Source organism: Limanda limanda, chromosome 4, assembly GCF_963576545.1.
Source record: "Limanda limanda chromosome 4, fLimLim1.1, whole genome shotgun sequence".
NCBI lineage: Eukaryota > Metazoa > Chordata > Actinopteri > Pleuronectiformes > Pleuronectidae > Limanda > Limanda limanda.
In genome coordinates, this window is record NC_083639.1 from 31,348,973 (window position 1) to 31,370,691 (window position 21,719).

General features: G+C 44.5%; 1 protein-coding gene across 2 annotated transcripts in view; it reads right to left on the reverse strand.

The window, feature by feature from the left end:
- Nucleotides 1-6,706: 6,706 nt before the first annotated feature.
- Nucleotides 6,707-21,719, reverse strand: part of si:dkey-49n23.1 (semaphorin-3D) — a 51,318-nt gene continuing 36,305 nt past the window's right edge. The window contains exons 3-18 of one of the 2 annotated variants that reach the window (XM_061069505.1): nucleotides 20,613-20,767; nucleotides 20,437-20,499; nucleotides 19,724-19,843; nucleotides 18,542-18,632; nucleotides 17,591-17,719; nucleotides 17,302-17,444; nucleotides 16,560-16,674; nucleotides 16,130-16,199; nucleotides 15,154-15,298; nucleotides 14,332-14,554; nucleotides 12,883-12,971; nucleotides 11,741-11,782; nucleotides 11,080-11,234; nucleotides 10,927-10,991; nucleotides 9,655-9,782; nucleotides 6,707-8,467 (exon numbers count right to left, since the gene is read on the reverse strand). In XM_061069505.1, coding sequence (XP_060925488.1) covers nucleotides 7,985-8,467; nucleotides 9,655-9,782; nucleotides 10,927-10,991; nucleotides 11,080-11,234; nucleotides 11,741-11,782; nucleotides 12,883-12,971; nucleotides 14,332-14,554; nucleotides 15,154-15,298; nucleotides 16,130-16,199; nucleotides 16,560-16,674; nucleotides 17,302-17,444; nucleotides 17,591-17,719; nucleotides 18,542-18,632; nucleotides 19,724-19,843; nucleotides 20,437-20,499; nucleotides 20,613-20,767 — 2,216 coding nt within the window. In that variant the 3' untranslated portion in view covers nucleotides 6,707-7,984. Of the gene's footprint in view, nucleotides 8,468-9,654; nucleotides 9,783-10,926; nucleotides 10,992-11,079; nucleotides 11,238-11,740; nucleotides 11,783-12,882; nucleotides 12,972-14,331; nucleotides 14,555-15,153; nucleotides 15,299-16,129; nucleotides 16,200-16,559; nucleotides 16,675-17,301; nucleotides 17,445-17,590; nucleotides 17,720-18,541; nucleotides 18,633-19,723; nucleotides 19,844-20,436; nucleotides 20,500-20,612; nucleotides 20,768-21,719 lie in introns of both variants that reach the window. The other variant, XM_061069503.1, reaches the window with a different exon arrangement.

Consider the following 21,719-nt stretch of genomic DNA (forward strand, 5'->3'; position numbering starts at 1 on the left):
CAATGAAGGCCATGAATTCATCTTTGGTGACATTTTTCCATTCTTTTCCTCCAGGTGTTGTTACTCTCCGTTGCTACTCTCCGTCCATATGAAGAAAATATTTACACGTATCAGTTCTTGCTGTGTAAAATAATCTTCTTGAGGGGTGAAACTTCTGATGTAGTCTGTGTGGTCCACAGTTAATTTATTCCTGACAGCCACAGTTGAAAAGAATCAAAGGTTCCCATTGGATTCCATTGAAAATGCATGCGGGTCATTTTTGACCCACTTATGGAATCTTGGGGTAGTAATACAAAAACTACAATTTCTTCAAATGTATAAAAGGTAAGTTAAAAATGTAAATGGCATTATATCAAAAACATGTTTTTTGAGGAATACTTGGAATATGAAATGATAAAAAAATTTCATTACGAAGATATTTCAAGAAAACAACCTCACCGGGTCATTTTTGACCCACTTATGCATCTAAGGGTTAAGGAGAGTGTGCACCACACAACAGTGTAGAGTCACTGTGGTCAGGGGGTGGAGCTTTTATACGGATTGATCTCCAACTTAACCTGGAGCAGGTTAGCCGTTCATCAGAAGTTACCATGGTGATTTACCTCATTAAGAAGTGGACGAGCTTCGTAGGACTGAAATAACTAAACCTGAAGTTAACCTGATAACCACAAATCCTGCTTGGTAGCACAGACCCTGGATCTGTGATACTGACTGTGTTTAGTAAAATACTGATGAAAGCAGCGTGGACTGACTCCACCCATCTACTGACCTCAGAGTCTCCAGTCGACAGGTTGGACTCTGCTGTAGATCAAGCAGCTCCTTCACTGCTGAGTCCTGCAGGTAGTTGTAGCTCAGATCCAGTTCTCTCAGATGAGAGGGGTTTGACCTCAGAGCTGAAGCCAGAGAAGAACAGCTGATCTCTGACAGACTGCAGTCCTCCAGCCTGGATAAAGAATAAAACTTAACTGTGAATTAAACTGAGTTCATGTGTGAAAATAACAGACACATATTCATGTGAGCACAGACTCATAACATGGAAGATAAATATGAAATCAGACATGTTGGACTAAAAACAAGTCCTGATTCAGTACAAATAGATTATTTGGACCCGGTCTCTGTCCTGCAGATCAGTTTAGGAAATCCAGAACTAAACTCAGTGTTTTAACAAGTAGCTGAATATTTAAAAACTGAACCGACCTCAGAGTCTCCAGTCGACAGGTTGGACTCTGTAGAAAACCACACAGCTCCTTCACTCCTGAGTCCTGTAGGTGGTTGAAGCTCAGATCCAGTTCTCTCAGATGAGAGGGGTTTGACCTCAGAGCTGAAGCCAGAGAAGAACAGCTGATCTCTGACAGTCTGCAGCCAATCAACCTGGTTGAAGAAATATGAATAATAGAATGTGTCCTCCTGTTGTTGTGGATCGTCATCATGTCAACACAGACTCTCAACATGCTGCTGACCTCAGTCCAGTCTGTGACCTGAAGATAAATATCAGATCAGACATGTTGGACCATTGTTTCATTCATCAGCTTCTTCTCTGTGTGTTGGTCACTGAGCAGGTTTGTGTAATTAAACACTGTTTAAAGTAGGGACGGCTCCTGATGTCACTTCCTGTTTGTTTCTATACTTATCAACTGTCCAACCTGTTTCAATAAGAATGTGTCTTATTTTGAAAACCTGAGGAGGACGAGTGCTCGGCCTCAGTCCACATGTTATTTACTGACACTTTCTCAGTGATCAGGAGCAGGTGAGTGCAGGTGAATGGAGTTGATGAGGTGGACGTGACTGACAGGCTGGGTGAGGGACAGATGACTGAGGGACAGTGAGCAGAGCAGAACTGAGACAAGTTAAATAAATAATGACCCAATAAGAAAGAAAGTCGGAAAAGTGAAGAAGGATTTAAGGACCTCAGAGTCTCCAGTCGACAGTTTGGACTCTCCAGTCCAGAACACAGCAGCTTCACTGCTGAGTCCTGCAGCTCGTTGTGACTCAGATTCAGTTCTCTCAGATGTGAGGGGTCTGACTTCAGAGCTGAGGCCACGACTTCACAGTGAGTCTCTGAGAGTTCACAAAACCAGAGTCTGTAATTAAAGAAAATATCAAATCTGTGAGAATTAAATCAGAAAACACAACATTCATACAAAACGTGATCATGTGACCCTCACCCTGGTAAATCCCCTCTTTGTTAAAAACACCTCAAGAGAATCCTTTCAGATTTGGTTCAAGCTTCATTCAGACTAACAGAGGAACTCATTAGATTCAGGTGGTCAAAGGTCAAAGGTCAAGGTCACAGAACATGTTCATGGCCTCTTGAACATGATATCTCAAGTCTGTCTTTAGGACATAACCCCCCCCCCCACACACACACACACACTGTACACACAAACATACACAAACACACACACACACACACACACACACTGATTGTATTTGAAGAATGACTCATCTCCACTTATTGAACATGTTATTGATCATGTCTGGACTCACAGAGCCTTCCTGCAGTTCCTCACAGCTGGGATCAGTCTCCGTCGACCCTGGTCTGATGTGTTGAACTTCTTCAGGTCCAACTCATCCAGAACCTCCTCTGACATCTGCAGCATGTAGGCCAGAGCTGAGCAGTGGATCAAAGAGAGTTCCTCCTTTGATTTGTTCTTTGACGTCAGGAACTGTTGCATCTGCTGATGAACTGAGTGGTCGTTCATCTCAGTCAGACAGTGGAAGATGTTGATGCTTCTGTCAGGAGAAATGTCATCACTCTCCATCTCCTTCAGGTTGTTGATGACTCTCTGGATGATCTTTGGATTGTTCTTTGTCCGACCCAGCAGGCCTCCTAAGACTCTCTGGTTGGACTCCAGACTGAGGCCGTGAAGGAAGCGAACAAACAGGTCCAGATGACCATTTGTACTGGTGAGGGATTTCTCCATGGTTCTCTTCAGGAGATCATCTAGGGAAAAGGTACTATTTGTGTTCCTAATTTTTCCCAAGAAGATATCGAGTTCTTCTGTGTTCCTCTCGTTGTGACAGTGGAACATGTAGACTGCAGCCAGAAACTCCTGAACGCTCAGATGAACAAAGCAGTAGACTGATTTCTGGAAGATCACACACTCTCTTCTGAAGATCTCAGTACAAACTCCTGAGTACACCGAGGCCTCTGTGACATTAAGACCACACTGCTCCAGGTCTTCTTGGTAGAACATTATGTTTCCTTCCTCCAGATGTTTAAGCGCCAGCCTCCCCAGCTTCAGGAGAACGTCCCTGTCAGCCTCCGTCAGCTGCTGTGGACTCGTCTCATGTTCCTCACCGTACTTGTTGTTCTTCCTCTTTGTCTGAACCAGCAGGAAGTGTGAGTACAGGTCAGTCAGGGTCTTGGGCAGCTCTCCTCTCTGGTCTGTGGTCAACATGTGCTCCAGAACTGTAGCACTGATCCAGCAGAAGACTGGGATTTGACACATGATGTGGAGGCTCCTGGACGTCTTGATGTGTGAGATGATTCTGCTGCACAGCTCTTCATCAATGAATCTCCTCCTGAAGTACTCCTCCTTCTGGGCGTCAGTGAAGCCTCGTACTTCTGTGACCCTGTCAACACATGCAGGAGGGATCTGATTGGCCGCCGCAGGTCTGGAGGTTATCCAGACGAGAGCCGAGGGAAGCAGATTCCCCCGGATGAGGTTTGTCAGCAGCACGTTGACTGATGACCTCTGTGTGACCTCAGACACAATCTCCCTGTGGTTGAAGTCCAGAGAAGGTCTGCTTTCATCCAGGCCGTCAAAGATGAACAAAGGTTTACAGACAGCGAGCGTCTCTGCCGTGAGCTTCTGTAACGCTGGATGGAAAACACGGAGCAGCGTGACGAGACTGTGCTGCTGGTCCTTCACCAGGTTCAGCTCCCTGAACGAAAGCACAGTCAGCAGACCCACATCCTGGTTCTCTAAACCCTCTGCCCAGTCCAGAGTGAACTTCTGCACCGAGAAGGTTTTTCCAACGCCAGCGACGCCGTTGGTCAGGACGACTCTGATGCTGCTCTGCTGGTCAGTGGAGGCTTTAAAGATGTCGTGGCACTTGATGGGAGTGTCGTGGAGGATCTTCTTCTTGGAAGCCGTCTCAAGCTGCCTCACCTCATGTTGAGAATTAGCCTCTTCACTCTGTCCCTCTGTGATGTAGAGCTCAGTGTAGATCCTGTTGAGGAGGGTTCTACTTCCTGTTTCATCAGTTCCTTCAGTCACATGTTCACATATCCTCCTCACACTGAGCTTATGTTCATCTAAAACCTCCTGCAGACCACGATCTGCTGAAAGACAAGAAACAATGTCAGAGACAGAGAATCTGAGAATCTGCTGATTGTTTTCATCAGATACAGAAAAACTACAGAAAATAAAAGCTTTTAAACTTTGTGCTTTTATAACGATGTTAAATGTTGATGCTGTATGAAGGAACAAAATAAAACCACATGTGCTGTTGTCAGAAGTGAAGACATCAGCAGACACATGTACAGTGCTGCTCTGACCGGCTGTCTGACCTCCAGCTCCTGTTCTGGATCTTTGTCCACACTGGGGACAGGAGGAGTCTCCTGAAGAACCAGACTGGTCCAAGTATGAGGTGATGCACTGTCTGCAGAACCAGTGTCCACAGCTGGTGGAGACTGGATCCTTCAGGACGTCCTGACACGAAGCACAGCAGGACGACTGCTCCTCCTCAGAAACATGACTCCTCTTCCTCTCCCTGTGAAGACATGTCCTGATAACTCACATGTCTCAGTCATAGGTTGTCATCACTTCTGTCAAGGAGGTTTTGTTTTCACCCAGTATGTTTGTGTGTTGGTTGGTTCGTTTAGTGGGATTATAAAAAACAACAGAGTACCAGTAAACTTGGTGGAAGTTTATGGTCTGTGAACCAGATCGGGGGGGGGGGGGTCCTCTTTCACAGACATGTTCAGAGGACTGATGTTTACCAGCGTGTGGAATTTGATGCAGATCCAAATCAAAATGAGTCTCTAGTGGATTTCAAAGTGGTTTCATAAGGAGCGTGTTGGTTCTTGGTGGAGGTCTGAGCTCTTTGAGTGATTCTGAGAGATTAGTCACCAACTTCAATGAAGCTGTGTCCTAATGCAGGGGCCACACTAGAGGAAACTAGATCCTCTTCAGAGTAGGTCCCAGTAGAAACAGTATCTTACTCTGTGTGTGAGGGTCCAGGTTCATTACTGAAGAATGGAGGAGGTTCTTTGGACCAGTCACTCTTCAGAGACAGACAGCTGGACCCTGGAGACTCTGCTCTCAGTCTCTGGTCCTGACCTCTGCAAACACAAACATGTTTTTATTCAGAACACATCATTCACTGGTTCATTCTCTGAGGATTCAGTTTGGAGCTTCACATGTTTGTAGCAGGTCTCTTACTCTGTGTGTGAGGGTCCAGGTTCATTACTGAAGCATGGAGGATCATTCATGGACCAGTCACTCTTCAGAGACAGACAGCTGGACCTTGGAGACTCTGCTCTCAGTCTGTGGTCCTGACCTCTGCAAACACAAACATGTTTTTATTCAGAACACATCATTCACTGGTTCATTCTCTGAGGATTCAGTTTGGAGCTTCACATGTTTATAGCAGGTCTCTTACTTTGTGTGTGAGGGTCCAGGTTCATTACTGAAGAGTGGAGGATCTCCCATGGACCAGTCACTCTTCAGAGACAGACAGCTGAACCCTGGAGACTCTGCTCTGTCCTCTTCCTCCTCATAACCACTCATCTTCAGTCTGAGAGGAAAAACACTGTGAGCTCAAACACACACAATGAATCCAGGTACGTAAACTCTGTGATTCTTCAAATATAACAGAGTCAACCCTCCTACACTGTTTCCCTGTTGTCACGGTAACCGGAGACAGTTGTAGGTTTATTGTGTTGGACTGTCTGTGACAGTAAAATAATATGAAAGAATAATATAAATGTTGCTGAACACTCACCAGCCTCAGACTTCACGTCTCCTCTGTCTGCTGCTTGAAGTTAGAACAAGTCTGAACACTTTCACTTCCTCTCTGCAGTTACTGGAAATCACATGACTCTGGGTGTTTTTGTGTGTGTATGAGAGAGTGTGTGTGTGTGTGAGTGTGTGAGTGTGTGAGTGTGTGTGTGTGTGTGTGTGTGTGTGTGTGTGTGTGTGTGTGTGTGTGTGTGTGTGTGTGTGTGTGTGTGTGTGTGTGTGTGTGGAAAACTCCCAAACGGCCCAACTGCATCAAATGAAGCCTGAGCTCAAACCCATGTTTCCTCCTGTGATCTGAAGGTTGTTATATTTGGTGTTGGAGCTGAATGTGTGACTCCATCTGCAGAACTCTGCCACGTCAGGTCACATTTATACAGTCCAGTCACAGGGTTGGTTTATAGATCTAGAGAAATACAGCTGCATTGTGATGCATCATTTGACCGTTGTGTATTTCAATAACTGCTGAGATTTGCATTTTCTTCTTTTCTCTCATTAGACGAGTGTTTGATGTATAAAATGATCCAGGTAGAAACAGTAACAGTGTTTGACCACAAGGTGTCAGCAAAGAGCCAGAGTACCTGGCTGCAGACAACATGGTTTTCCCATCAAGTCTAAACTGGATTAACTGGAATTCCAACATAGAAACTACTTTCTATGAAAACAAGAAATAAAACTGATGTGAGTGTAAATTCTATTTCACAGAAAACTTGACCAAAGCCTTGATCATCTTTTCATTGGATTTATTTGACATGTAAGTTTTCATTTAGTGTTTTATTCACATACAGTATAAAACAAATTGATCTCAAAGGTTATTGGAGAATCGTGACGTCGAAAAAACTGTTTTTATTTGCTTCAAAGATAAACACACGTTTGTTTAAGTATAAACACAAAATACTAAACTCTAACACATGAAGGAAGAAAACCATAGGAAATAGAGTTCTTTAATATACATCATCGTGAATAATATTTATTAGTTACATGGCAGAACTGATAAGATCCACATACCAGGTATTTTCAAGCAAGGTCCATTTCATGTGTGCGTCTCCACTCAGGCCTTTAATCCACCCACTGTAATAAGTATGAGGTCTAGATCTTATCAGTGTAGATCAGCAATACATAAATACATGTAGATCATGTTGATTTTAATATAGTATAAATATCATATCTGACACAGAATTTGTCTTTTAAAGTGTCAACAACAAGGATCCATGATGAAACAAGTCACACGCCAAAGAATCTTGGAGCCTTTGCGATGAGATGGTTTGTAATTCAGAGCGTAGACTGTAAATAAAGATGGACGACATGGCAGATCCCGAAAGTGAAGCCAAATCGTCTCAACTGCCCCCTGGTGGCTGGCTGCAGAACTGCAGAATTGCTCAACTCAGAAAATCAAGTAGACGTTAAATAAAAGTTTGTCAAAGATGTTTCTGTCATTTCAGGTCGTTCTTCTCTCTCTGATGTTTGTTCAAGTGTTTCTGATCAGTTTGGTTTGAATCAGTTATTTGATGATATAAAAACAGGCTGAGACGTGATGATTGACAGCTGACACTGACTCCTGATTGGTCGAGCCAGTGTACGGGTTCGACCTGGATACCACGGGTCAGACTAGAACTCTTAATGACGTTATCATCGTGAGGTGGAAGTGTTCGTACGTGAGATGTTTGGACTTGATTTCTGGATCGAGGGAGAAAGTGGAGATGCTTTGCTTACTTTACTTTATTTCCAGTCTGTGATTCAGACGCCTGAGGACGTCCTGCTGCTCTGAACCTAGAGAACCACAGGTTCCAGCTGCTGTTGGTTCCAAACCACAGTGAACGCTGCTGGTAACACGAGTTCAGAGACAAGTCACGTTTCCTACACTGCTATTTCCATGGTGCCTAATATTCTGGTTAAGTATATACTACTCTCTCTTTTTATATTACACTCAGTCTTTAATGCATTTTGCTCCAAAACACAGCGTTGATGTCCTCTGAGTTCACAGGAGCTGTCGTCCTGAGTCTCTGTCCTGCAGCCGACTAGAGAGGACGCTCGGGGGGGTTGTTCCTCCTCACCCGAGCTTTCCTGCTCTCCTGTTTCAGCTTCAGCGTGCGGAGCTTCTGCTGCCGGCGCTTCTCTCGGTACCACAGCTGCTCACAGTACTCGTCCACGCTCAGACTGTTGGTCCCCACCATGTGCAGGTCCTTGTAGCTCCGGTGCTGCGGCAGCCACGAGTTCCTGAGTCCCGGCAGAGACGCCGGCGGGCGAGGGCCCGGGATCACGGGTAGAGCCCCCCCCGCCGGGCCAGTCTTCCCGTGGTCGGGGCCGTGGCTCTGCTGGTGTCGGGCAGCTGGGTGGAGGCTGTGGTTGGGGATGATGTGAAGGCGGTATCGGGCCAGGACCTGGCTGTAGGAGTGCTCGTGGCTGGTGCAGGTGTAGAGGCCTGCGTCAGCCAGCTCGAGGCGTTGAACCAGCAACCCACGCTTCATGTGGAGCGAGCGCTCGTTATCGCTGAGAGGAAGCTGATGGAGAGAGAGAGGATGTTTAGAGCAGAGGACGGAGCTTCTTCACTGATCTGTTCATGGAGAGACAGTTGGATTCACGTGTCAATTAGGAGACTTCTACCAAAGAAATAGTCCCTTTACTGAGAGTCTGATTCTCTTCCTCCAATTATGCAGCATTAGTCTTCAGTTGTAATATTATCGTGTTAAACTATAAAGATCAGGTTTAAGTTTAAGTCTTTTTCATGTTTTAAACACACAATTTGTCATTTGCTGCCAATAGGGGGCGTCTCAATCAGAACAACACCAACAGACAGAGTTTGTTTGGGGACATGACTTCCCCAACAGACTCCTTTAGTAATATCTCCAAATCAGTTTTATATTATTATATAAATATTAATATAATATGAGTATCGCAGGTCAGATCACACATTTCATTCAGAGAGGCACAGATTCTCTTCCATGCATTTGTTAGCTTTAACTCACTGTTTGTTTAGCCGTCCAAATTACTGCAGCTCTTTATTCATCACCATTTGTTTGTCTTAATGCTGTTTGTCTTCTTTTTATTCTGTTGATTTTATTGTTTATATTGTTTCTACCGAGATGTTTGTGTTGTGGATTCATTTCATCCATCGTCACTGTGTTGAAATCTGTATTGACACTGTGTGTTTTCTGTTGTTGTGTTTGGGAAGCACTTTGTGTAGCCTGTGCAATATTAATAATGCTTATTTTAAGTTTCTTAAAACTAGAGGTTTGAAAATATCATGTGAGAAGTCAACAACTTATACAACACCGATCTAATTGTCTGTAGACATTTTGATTTGGAAAAGTTGCAAATGTAACATGAAACTGAGGGATTACACATTTGAACAATGTTCAGGGTTCTAGAAACCTGTGGAATAATTTGGAAAATGATCCATGTTGCATCATGTTTGTGTTTTTACAGCCACATTCCTCCTGAAAGCATCTTCCTGTCTTTGAATTAGAAGATGGTCACAGTCTAATAGTGATTAAGTCTTTACGCTTCAAGGAGAAGTGATTTAACATCAGGTTAAAGTTGGGACGTTCTTCTCCCTGAACCAGAGACACCAGCAGCAGGTTTCCTGGGGACAGAAGGTGTCCTGGGGACAGAAGGTTTCCTGGGGACAGAAGGTTTCCTGGGGACAGAAGGTGTCCTGGGGACAGAAGGTTTCCTGGTTCAGACTCACTCTGTCCTCAGCTGTCTGCGAGCTGCTGGTCCACCTGAGCTCGGCCTGAGGCGACCGAGGAACGCACTCCAGGAAGGAGGAGTTTCCTTCGACGCCGTACAGAGACTTCTCCTCCACAGAGGCAGAGGCTGACGGGGGAGAAACATTTAGTGCATTGAGAGTTTCTGCTGCAAATCATCGGAAATATTCAGGATGTGATTCGTGTGAATCTGAAAAACCATAAGAATCAGGTTTTCTTGTAAACAAGTTGTAAACAGGAAGAGAGAATAAAGAGGAGAAGACACATCAACACCTCATGGGAACATTTCTGAGATCAGGAATAAAAGATGTGAAAAACTTGATCATTTCTTTAACTTCAATAATCTTTACTGCCGCTGTGTTGAAGCTGAGGAAGCTGCAGTTACACAGAACAGCCCCTAGAGGGCGCCTCGTTTCTACCTGTAGCAGAGAATATTCAAGAAGGAATTTTAAATCTGTAGCAAGTGTATGTTTGTTTTATTCTGTTGTGCGACAATTCAAACTTTAGTTTTGGAGAGATAAGAATACACATTCGGAAAATGTTCTTGTAAAATTAACTATTGTACAAAATTAACCTCAAACAGTTTAAATATTCAGTGTTTCCCTGTTGAATTCAACAGGAAATACAATTTAGTATTTGCGATATAATTTTTGAAGTTAATTAAAAAAGGGAAAATATTTGAACATTATTTTCTTATTACAGTAATTATGTTAATCAAACCAAGTCAATTTCCTATATGTGCAAACATACCTGGCAAATAAAAGAATTCTGATTCTGATTCTGATTCTGACTTTAGAGCCAAACATTAAACTTCACAACAGACGTGAAGAAGCCTCATCAAGGTTGTGATTACAACATGTCAACACTTCAGCAGGTCCTTCTCTCCCTCTGGGCATCGGGTTGTGGGAGATCAGTTTGGATCCTGATGAAATCAATCCAGACTGATATTTATATTATATGTTTGATTCAATCCAGTTGGGCCTTGGTGAAGGTGTGAGCTCGACTGAGGGACCTTCTAATGAGCTTAAAGTGAATCTCCACTATAAACACACAACGTACTGAAGAACCTGCTCCGACTGAACCATGAACTGGAGCTTCAGGATGGATCCAGACTGGAGAATCAAACACAGATGTGGATTTATGCAGATTTCTGATGGAGCCAGTGGCCGAACAGCTGAAACCACCATGGCTCTGAAACCCTCCTGAGATCATCTGATATTAAAGAGACTTCACATCGGACGGAGGAGACTCACCGTCCTCGGTGACTGGGCACTGACTCCAGGGGTCTCCGTACTTCACATCCTGTCTCCGTGCCCGCCTAACACCAAACCAAGGGAAAGTTTGACGTACATGTGGTAACTGTTCTGAACGAGTTGTGTCCTCACTACCCCTCCGTCCCTCTCTACCTCTTGCTGCTGGGGAAGAACCTGGAGCAGGTCTGTCCATCCCAGGAGCAGTAGGGGTCCCGGGCCAGACAGCACTCAGCACAGTCCGTCCCGTACAGCTCGCACCTCTGGAGCCCCAGCTGGGCCACGCCGAGCTCGCTGGACACGAACAGCTGCTGCTGTGGTCGAGACGGACGACAGAGACAGAGACAGATATTAACTGGACTGTCTTCTGGCTCTAATGTGTTCATGGTTAATTAGAGCCTGAGCAGCGACTGCAGCAAGGATCCTATCGCACTTCTTCTCCTTGCATATTTCAATATTTGCACTACTGCACAAATTGCACTATTGTTGTTTTATTTTTCTCTTCATCAGTAAAGACATATATATAGATATATATATTTATTTTCTATTTGAAATTTTTGATATTCTATTGTATTCTATTTCATACTTTTTAATTGATAATCACTTGAGCATTGCTTAAAGAGAGCCTGTGACTCAAGTATTTCATTGCCAGCCACTACTTCATGTTATCTCTGTGCTTTTGACAATAAAAATCTTGAATCTTGAATCTTCTTTCTTCTCAGATTTGGCGCATGAAGCTTTGCACAAAACTCAGATGTACAAGAAATGTTTGCATCAGATGGTTTCTGTGCATGTGAATAACAGTCCGAGGACGAACCCTCTTGGTGGACAGCTCCATGCTCAGGACGGGAGTCGGACTCTGAGGAATAACAAGAAAAAAAGGACTGTTAATAAAGAACCAGACGAATACATGGGAGTTTAATTACAATCACATTTCTATGCATTTGATGACAGATTGTGTTGCATTTCATTTTAGAAATTCATGAACAAGCAATAAAGCTTTTCACATCTGGTTCATTTCTCCTGAAGTCTTTGTTAGAAATGTTATTTTGGTTTGGTGATGATCGAGTCCTTTTGAGTCGTTAATCCACTGAACATGAAAACCACTCGTCTCCCTCCTCCTCTTCCTCACAGCCGGGTGTTTAATGTGTGTGTGTTTCAGTTTTCTAACTCGGCCTCGGAGCAACAAACCACACTGTCTGCAGACGAACCTGGAGAAGAAGGAGTCGGCCTCATGTGACCGACTCAGAACTCGTTACTGGTCTTTAACTGAAGTGATATTTCAGCCGAGGTCGAGGTCAACGTTACATGCTGCGACCTCTGCGCTCTGAGGTCAGAAATCGAATGAGCCTCTCTCTTCATCAGAGGGATAAATCAAACCCACCGACCACGGCCTCCCACCTGGAACCCAGTCAGGAAGCAAAGCACCACTTCCTCCTGCAGCCGTCACTTCCAGCTCGTTACGAGCAGAAAGGTTTCAGTTCCTGTCTCAGTGAGAAGGAAACAATGAGCGTCTGGTTTCCTGATTGTTTGTGGTCGTTCTCCCTTCACTTCACCTGCGCAGGGTTCTCATTCTCTCTCCCTTCTCTTACATCCTCTCCTTGTTTTTCCTCCTCCTCCTCATCTTCTTCATGTGTTTAAAAACAAAAACACAAAAACGCGCTTTTCCTGTTTCTGCCATGTCCCTGCTCGTCTTCCTGGTGTGTTTGTAGACACAGAGGATCTTGGGAAATGTGCGTCTTGATAGCTGCGTTTCTCTTTTGGGGAGTTTGTCCAGACAGTGACGGTGTAGTTGGCTTTAGGTCAATCTGCAGCGTAGCCTCTCAGGACACAAAGAGACGTGTGCACATATAACAGAACCAGCTCAAATCACTGTACTTCACATTCTTCAACCACCTCCTGTGTTTCTGTCCCTGGATCAGAAGCAGGATTAAAACTTCGTTCACAGACGAGCTTCACCTTGAAGACGCTCAGCTCCTCCAGAATGATCTCCTCCGGGTCCCAGGTGTCTGTGACGACCGACACCGCCTTCACCACCTTCCCATCATCTGCAGCAACAGGAGAGAGTTCAGGTCAACGCACATTTCACTCACATTCACGATCATCAGAATAACAACACGAGAAAAACGAATCAATAGAACATCAGATAAACTTCAATTCTCACAAACGAGAAGTGAGAGAAAGGTCATGGAACATTCTTCAACTGTCGCCACGGTAACACAGGACACATCCCTGAGTGACACGGGGGGTGGAGCCTGACTGAGAGCTCGAGGTCACGCCCACTTGTACCCATTGGACACTACCAGCTGTCAATCACACTGTGGTATACCCCCCCCAGAGACTGAGACATAAAATCCTTAATGTTTACGGATGTTATAAAGTGAGAAGAAGAGTCACTTTCTATAGAAATTACAAGAGGAGTCGCCCCCTGCTGGTCACTACACAGAAGACAGGATTCAGGTGCTTCTGCATCGGCTTCACTTTCTGAAGGACTCGGAGTCTGCGTCAGCTGTGTAGCGCCCTCTGCAGGTCTGGAGGAGCTTTGTCAAGTCTGTTACAGTGATCACAAGGTTTTCTCAGCTCGGCCGAAGAGAATAAAATAAAATAAAGTAATAACCTGCGACACCAACTGGACATTATAAGGAAACACCCACACTCGTAGGCTTGAGTAGACAAGACACGGCCTCCCTCTAGCCCCCCCTGCTGGTTCACAACCTGCAGCTCCTCAGTCCAACCAGGTCTCTGCTGATGACCTCTAACATCACATGGGTTCAATACTTCATTCTTTAGTTAGAACAACACCTGAGTTTATGAAGCTCCGGGCTGCAGCGGCACACGTGATGTCCATTAAAGTGTTTACGTCTAATTACAGAACAGTTATGACTCTGTGGTTTATTTTTAGGACCTGCGGTTCGTGGAGGTCAAGGTTCACCGCGCTGGGAACTTCACAAGTAAACATAGATCTGGTCCTCGGCCAAAAGACCAAAGAGACATCTCCTCTCTCCTCTCTCAGTTTCTATCACTTCAGCTGCTTTCAGGCCTCAAAGTAAATTCTCTTCCTCCCTGAACTCTTCCTTTCGAGGCCGGAGACACGTGCACATCATGGCTTCCTCATCGATCCTGCGTCCGCTGATGAGTGGCTTGTGCACGTCCTCAGAAATGAACGCCACATGTCTGCAAGATGCAAGATGCCCTTGAGCAGGAAAGGCAGTGTGATGTCACAAGCAAACTCCTCCAGTCACCAGGACTTTTATTTTCTATTGACAGAAATTCTAAAGTTCTATACGGTCTGAGCTCTTCCGTGCACACAGTACACACATTACACATAGTACACAATAAGTACATGTCCGGCCTCACTCTCACTCCATCAGCTGCTCCTCTTTCCCAAACTCTCTCTCTGCTCCTCACCTGTTCCGAGGTGTAAGACGTCGTAAGGTCCGTCCTCGGCCTCCACCCTGTCCACCACCACTCTCCTGAACATGGAGGGCGCGTTGACCCGGGTTACGATTGGTCTGCCTCCGAGGGGCGGGACCGGCTCCCACATCAGCTGGTGCTGCCGCATGAAGCTCACCACCTCGTCTGGGAAGTCCTTGGTGGACTTGTGGAGAGCGTCGTAGGTCTCACTGGGACACTGGAGGACGAGAGACATGGTGAGAGGGGAGAGGCTGTGGGTGTGTCTGTGTGTGTGTGTGTGTGTTTGTGTGTGTGTGTCAATCAACAGTGTGACAGACTGAGAGGTGAATTCTCAGGGGGGTGCACCTGAGCCACTCCAGCATTAACACCGTGCAGCACGGACGTGTGGACGTTTCCCAGAGGAATTAAATCACGACTTCCTCATCTTGTTCTCACGTGAGTGTTCAGAGTCCGTGCTCTCAGGAGATTCTCACTTCGTCCCACAAACACAAAACCATCCGCTCATCACTATGTTTACAAAGAGTTACGAGCTCAGAGCTTCAGAGAAAAGAAATCCCCCCCGACCCTTTCTCTAAGGGGTCGGTTCACCCGAGTTTACTTTGTCACTTCTCGCCTGCAGAGAAGAATTCTGGGAGATTCTGGAATGTTTCATCACTTTCTTCAACATCGGGAGAGTTTTTTGTTCTTGACATTTTCACAGATTCCTCACAAAATAATTCATGGATCTTGATGAAAACAAAAAGAACAGGCTCATTTAGGAGTCTGATATTTATAAGTTTATGATTTAGTTGATTCTTGTGATGTCTGTGTACTCACAGCTCCAGGTCTGGGATAAGGGATTCGGCCTTTGAACTCCACCCAGCGGTAGTCAGGACCTTCTTTATGGGCAAACGGTCCGTTGAAAGCTGCACGGATCGACGCCATGGAGTAGACACACACGGCCGAACCGCGAAATACAGAACTGTGGACGACAAAGAAAAGGGTGTGGGTGGAGGTGGAGGTGGTGAACGACAAAGAGTTTGAAGAGAGGAGGAGGAGGGAGACAGTCAGGGAATGTTTTGTATTGAACAGGAAACGCTACAGTACAGAAAGAAAGGGATGAAAGAGTGAAGAGAGAGAAGGAACAGAGAGAACAGGACAGGAAGAGGAAATAGGAAGTGGGAGAGCTTTTATACGTCAGGGTTAAAGTAACACAACCAGCCGGGCCTCTTCACCTTTGACCCCGACACACACCCACAGCTGTGATCTGCCAAACCGCTGGGCGTGCACGAGGCCGGGCTCATAATAAACTGAGCAAATATATAATATATATATATTTGTATCTATAAATATATTTAGTGTCTAATGCAACTTCCAAGTCCTTTGCTGCTTCCATCCAGTCCCAGTTATTCACACGATTCTCTCTCTCTCTCTCTCCTCTCGTCTGTCGGCCATTTGTCGTTCAATCAGCTGAACACAAGGCGTGATGCTCAACATGTGTATCTCTTGGGTTGTGCTACTTTACACAATGAGTGCACGATGTAGGGCATAAAAAATGATCTCTACATAATCACACAGCTCAATAAAATGTGACTTTATAGTGAGTGGTGGTAATTGAGTGACACAAAAAACCCAATAGAAAGGATTTGTCATGAACGTTTGTGTGTTTCTCGAGGTTGTAGCCTTCATTAAGGACGTCAAGTCTCCAAAGACACTTCTGGAACTTTGAGTCACGTCATCATTACACATGTATCACGACTAAACATCTATCTCTAAGTTTCCTGGAGCTGCCGAGCTACGGGCGAGTTCTCACCTGGACGTGCTGAAGACGCCGTAGATGGTGGGATTCTGAGGGTCTTTGGTTTCCAGAACAAAAATGTCCTCTGGAAAAAAAACGCAACACACAGTCACAGCATTGAACTTCAACATCATGAATGAGACAGTTTGTATTCAACACTGTTAACTGAGGAGGTCAAAAATACAGTTCATTTACATTTAAATAAATATAAAAAGGCAACAAAGATAACAAAGATGAGATTCAGAGAGAGTTCACAGCCTCTTTCAAAACGCTGAGGTGATAAAATACATGTGAGGACAGGGAAGGAAAAGGAGGAGACAGATTCACACTGTGTCCTCTTCAGTTCAGAGACAAGAAGATAAAGGAGGAGACGGAGGTTTGTTCCAGAGGTCAAAGAAGAGGTGGAGAAGGAAGAGAAGGAAGGAAAAGGAGGGACGGACGTTACCCAGCTCATCGAAGTGCGTGTCCACCCCGGACGGCCCGGGGATCGAACAGACGAGTCGGGCTTTCAGGAAGGTCGTCCAGCGGTTGATCAGACTCCTCCTCCCTCCGACGTCGTTCTGGATCCAGATGAAGAGGAAAACATTCTGCTCATCTTCAGGTTCAGAAAACACTTTCCTCAGACTGTCCACTGCTGCAGCTCCTCTTTTCAGCCTCTGTCTCAAACATGTCTAGCTCCTGTCTCTTTAAGAACCCCCCCCCTCCCGATAAAGACTAAAACTGCGTCAACAGGCTTCGAGGTTCGTTTCTTCCTGTTTGGTGGGTGTGTCAGAGGTATCGTCCAATCAGCAGTGACGTGTTTATAAACTCCGCCTTATTAAAGAGACAGTGACTCAGTGGATTGTTAAGTTCAGCAGCTGCTGTTTCACATCAAATATTAGAAGCTGGAACTTCATGTGTATTTTATTAAACACGTATTTAAACTCTTGTCGTCTACCTCCGAGATTTTCTTCAACAAGAACGACAAGAATTCAACGGATCATCGTTTATGTTTAAATAAAGGTTTCACTCCGTTGAAAGCGCCCTGGCTTCGGTAGCGGTGAGTCGGACGAGCTGCTTCAGCTTTTTATATTCACAAAAAACCTTCATAACAAACTAGAGAGAACCTCCCGTGACCTTGAGCAGTTCTTCTGTGAGCCTGTGGGATGTTAGAGCAGAACAGATCCTTGTGTTGAACATCTTTCTACCTTGCAGACTCGAGCCACACGACTATAAACCCTCTTGTCCCACTGCCCGGCCTCCACCGCCTTCTCCTTGAAGAAGAAGTAAACCTTGTCGTCGTCGGGACTGCGAGTGTCCGGGATGGAGAAGGAGCCCACGAACTCCGGCTCTGAGGAAGGAGAGCAACGTTAGGGACGAGGAAAACAGATCCTAACTGGAAGACAGAAATAAGAATCTGGATTTCAGATGGAGGGAAGAAGCAGATCGACTCAGCTGCTGGAATCCTGAACCAAGGCTCCGACTGGTGCGTCTCACCGTTCAGCCAGTTGTGGTCGTAGGCTTCGGTGCGGATGTAGTGTTGACTGCTGCCCTGGATCGTCGTGCGGAAGATCGCAGCGTTTGCTCCCATGAAGTCGACCGAGGTCCCAGCGTACAGTTCACCATCTTCAGGACGAACCACCACAAACCACACAGAGTGGAATGAGCAAGTTTATATCAAAGTCAACAACAACTTCTCCCTCGTGACATTTGTTTTTTGTGCTTTGCCGTGTCCGACTGACCCGATAGCGCCCCCTGAAGTGCAGCCCCTGCAGACATTTTTAAAAATTCCTGAAAATCTGTGTGCATGTGTATCAGACCCAGACGTACAAAAAAGGTTTCTTGGCATAACGCATATTAGCTTTTCACACAAATCGTACTTTAACGAACAGATCGTCTTCAAATGTGGTCGGTGCAACGTAAACACATTGATGAGGAAACGTGAATCTCTTCGTGAAACAGGAAGTTGTTGTAACTTCAGTGAACATTAATCTGCACCAAAAGTCACATGTTAGATATGAGTCCCGGACTCAACACATCTACAAGCCAATATTCAGCATTTTGCCGCTTGTATGAATATAAGCGGTTTATGGAATCCATGGATTATGGAAACTGTGGTGCCATCCTTCTAAGAATCATCTGTTATAACAAAGTTACTGTGAAAGGTCAAAATCTGCTGCTGTCAACACGAGACATTTTATGGTGTTTCTTTCTTTCAGTTTCCTAAAGTGGTTGATTGTGTTTTGTGCCGTGAAGGTCGACCGGTCCGAACTGTCGGAGTCAGACTGTACGACCCAGAACATTAGAGAATTCTGCTGTTAGAGAACGACAGATAGTGATTTAAGATATGCACTGTGTGTGTGTGTGTGTGTGTGTGTGTGTGTGTGTGTGTGTGTGTGTGTGTGTGTGTGTGAGTGTGTGTGTGTGTGTGCTGCTGGTCAGACCTACCAGTCAGTCTGGCTGTGAACGGCTCTCTGGGACTGAAGGGACATTTTCCTCGTCCTGACTCGACCTCGTGAGACAACATGAACAACGGCTCCTGAGAGAGAGAGAGAGAGAGAGAGAGAGAGAGAGAGAGAGAGAGAGAGAGAGAGAGAGAGAGAGAGAGAGAGGGAGACAAACGTTCACAACCAGATAAAACACAGAAGACAGAAAATAAAGATGGACGACATGACAGTAAAGGTCATGAACCTTCTCTCTGATGATTGTTTAAGTTTCTGATCAGTTTGGTTTGAATCAGTTGTTTGATGATATGAAAACTGGCTGACACGTGATGATTGACAGCTGAGGCTAACTCCTGATTGGTCGAGCCTGTGTATCAGAGGGACCTCGAAGCCACGCCTCCACTCCGCCACCACAGCTGCACAGACTCTGACAGTGAATGATGTCACCAGTACAAGATGTGACTGTAGGAGGTGAAGATATCTGATCCTTCAAAGTGAAGGAGCAGTTTCCTGTTGAAGCCTCAGACGCAGACGTGTGACGGCTCTGATCCAGTCAGGACTACATGACCCTGCAGCTTTATTTATTTTTTTTTTTTTTTAAACTCTTTATTTATAGATAATTTTCATCTTTTAGTACAAAACATTGAACAATTACCCAAATTCAAGGTCCAGGGGTGATCAATAAATACAAACCCAGTAGGTGCATACAGTCTCATTCATTCTCCCATCGTTTTTCACGTAAGTCTTTTAGGAGTCTGACTGAATAAGTAACTTGCTCTAGTACATGTAGTTGTTTTACAATATTAACAAAAGAGTTTGTAGTGGGAGCGTTTTTCTGGAGCCAACATTTTGTGATGGCCTTTTTACTTGCAGCCAGCAAGACCCTAAGTAGGTAGATATCAGCTTTACTCAACCCATCTGGCACATTCCCAAGATAGAGAGTTGTGAACAATACATTCATATTAAAGCATAGGACCTTTGAAACAATTTTTGCCACTTCTCTCCAGAAAGACTGGACGGAGGGGCAAGACCAAAAAATATGGGCATGATCAGCAAAGACCTCTCCGCATTCTCTCCAGCAGGCCAGTTGTGCACCTTTTGCTTGGGGGTTATATAAAAAAACGAATCAAGCTTTTCCAGCAGCTTTGTTTCTCCCGGGCTGTGAGGAACTCAGTGTGTGTTTTACCTCAGTGCTGTGTCCTACGTGCAGGTAGGTGCACTGTGGGTGGAAGGCTCCGGTGCCACAGGCGTAGACATGAGTCCTGTTGAACGTCTGCAGCAGACGGACAAAGTTGGCACAATCCGTCTGAAAGTCAAAGAGAAAACATCTCCTGAGTCTGTGGTTTTAAAGGGTTTTAATGCTGAGCTCAGTCACAATATGAGACATAAATATATCAATTAGGGCTGGGCAAGTTAACTCGTTTTAATCGAGTTAACTCAAGTGATGAGTTAACTCGATTAATTATTTTATCTCGCATTAACTCAGGTTTGATTATTTATTGTTTTATTGTGAAAGTCAGGCTTTTATTTTGTGAAAGTCTGTTGCTGACTGCTACGGAACCGGAAAAAAGAAAATAATTGGCGGATAAACAACCACTGATAAGGCTACGGAGCTTTTACATGGCCATTTTCATTTTAAAGTCCTTCCAGACGGCGGAGTCGACAGAACCAAAGTTATTTGTAGCCACTGCCAAGGTGAATTTTCTTATCACCGGAGAACTTCCAGTCTAAAATATCACCTGAATGCAAAACACACAGTTGATGTCAGCAAATCACTCAACGAAACAGCGATTAATCGTGATTAATCAGGGAAATCATGCGATTAATCGCGATTAAAACTTTTAATCGTTGCCCAGCCCTAATATCAATATAAATAAATAATCACTCCACACTTCTTACCTCCAGACTTTTCCCCGCCAGCCTGCAGTGCTCCACGTGTTCCGTGGCGGCCGGCCAGTGAACCTGAGGGAAACCACACGAGCAGCTTCAGCTACAAGACTCGCCTTCAAACACAGACTGGGTTCATTGTTCCGATGCTGAGAAGCTACGTCTGTGAACGTGTGTCCACATCTCACCGAGCGGGGGGGCAGGTCCAGGCGCTCGGGCCTCAGCAGGTAGATGTGGTCTCTGCCTCCGACCAGCAGCCAGCCGCGGTCCTCGTCCAGCAGCATCGTCTCGTAGCCGCCGCCCACGCCACCCGGCCAGAAGACCCCCGGGCTGCTGCTCAACTCTGACAGAGAAGAAGAAACAGACGGGGGGGGGGGGCTTCATGCTTCATTCACTGCAGAGTTTGGACTTGTAATGGTGTAGATATTTATCTATTCTGCTGTTTTCACATTATTTTAACTCATACAAAAACACACACACACACACACACACACACACACACACACAAACACACACACACACAACTTTTTTTGCTCCAATTTCTTTAAACAAAGTAAAACAAAAGATTAAAACCAGATTTGTTGTCTTATACGTAGATAAAATCTGTTTTAATTTAATTTATCTTGAGCTTCAGGACATTTTAATTTTTAATTTTTATATGTTACAAATATTTGACAGGCTAAATCATTAACAGGGAAAATAATCCACACACTGATCAATGGTCATCACTTTAATGAGTCTAATAATTTTCAGTTTCAGTCACAGTTTGGATTTATTATTATTATTATTAGTAGTAGAATTATTGGTATTATTATTTTGTTATTACTTTGGTAGTTTGGTCCAATTTGATTTAAACTCCGGGCTTGACTCTTTTTTTTTTTTTTTAACAATCTGTTTATTGAATTTTACCTAATTAACAAACAAACAATAGTGTTCCATACGGTAAAAATTACAGATGTAATTTCAGAATACCACAAAACAGATACCAGCCCCCCACCCCCTCCCTCCAGCACCTAGCCCCAACAGATGAGCACATAGAGTTGAAAAATAAAGAAAAACGAACAAAAGAAAAAAAAAAAAAAATGGGTTGATAGAGGAAGAGAGAGAAAGGATAAATAAATAAGCAAGTAAATACATTAATAAAAGAATAGATGACATAAATCATAATAATAATAATAATAATAATAATAATAATAATAATAATAATAATAACAATATAATAGTAATACTAAAAATAAATTAATGAATAAATAAATAGATACATACGATCAATAAAAAAAAAAAAAATTAAGAAA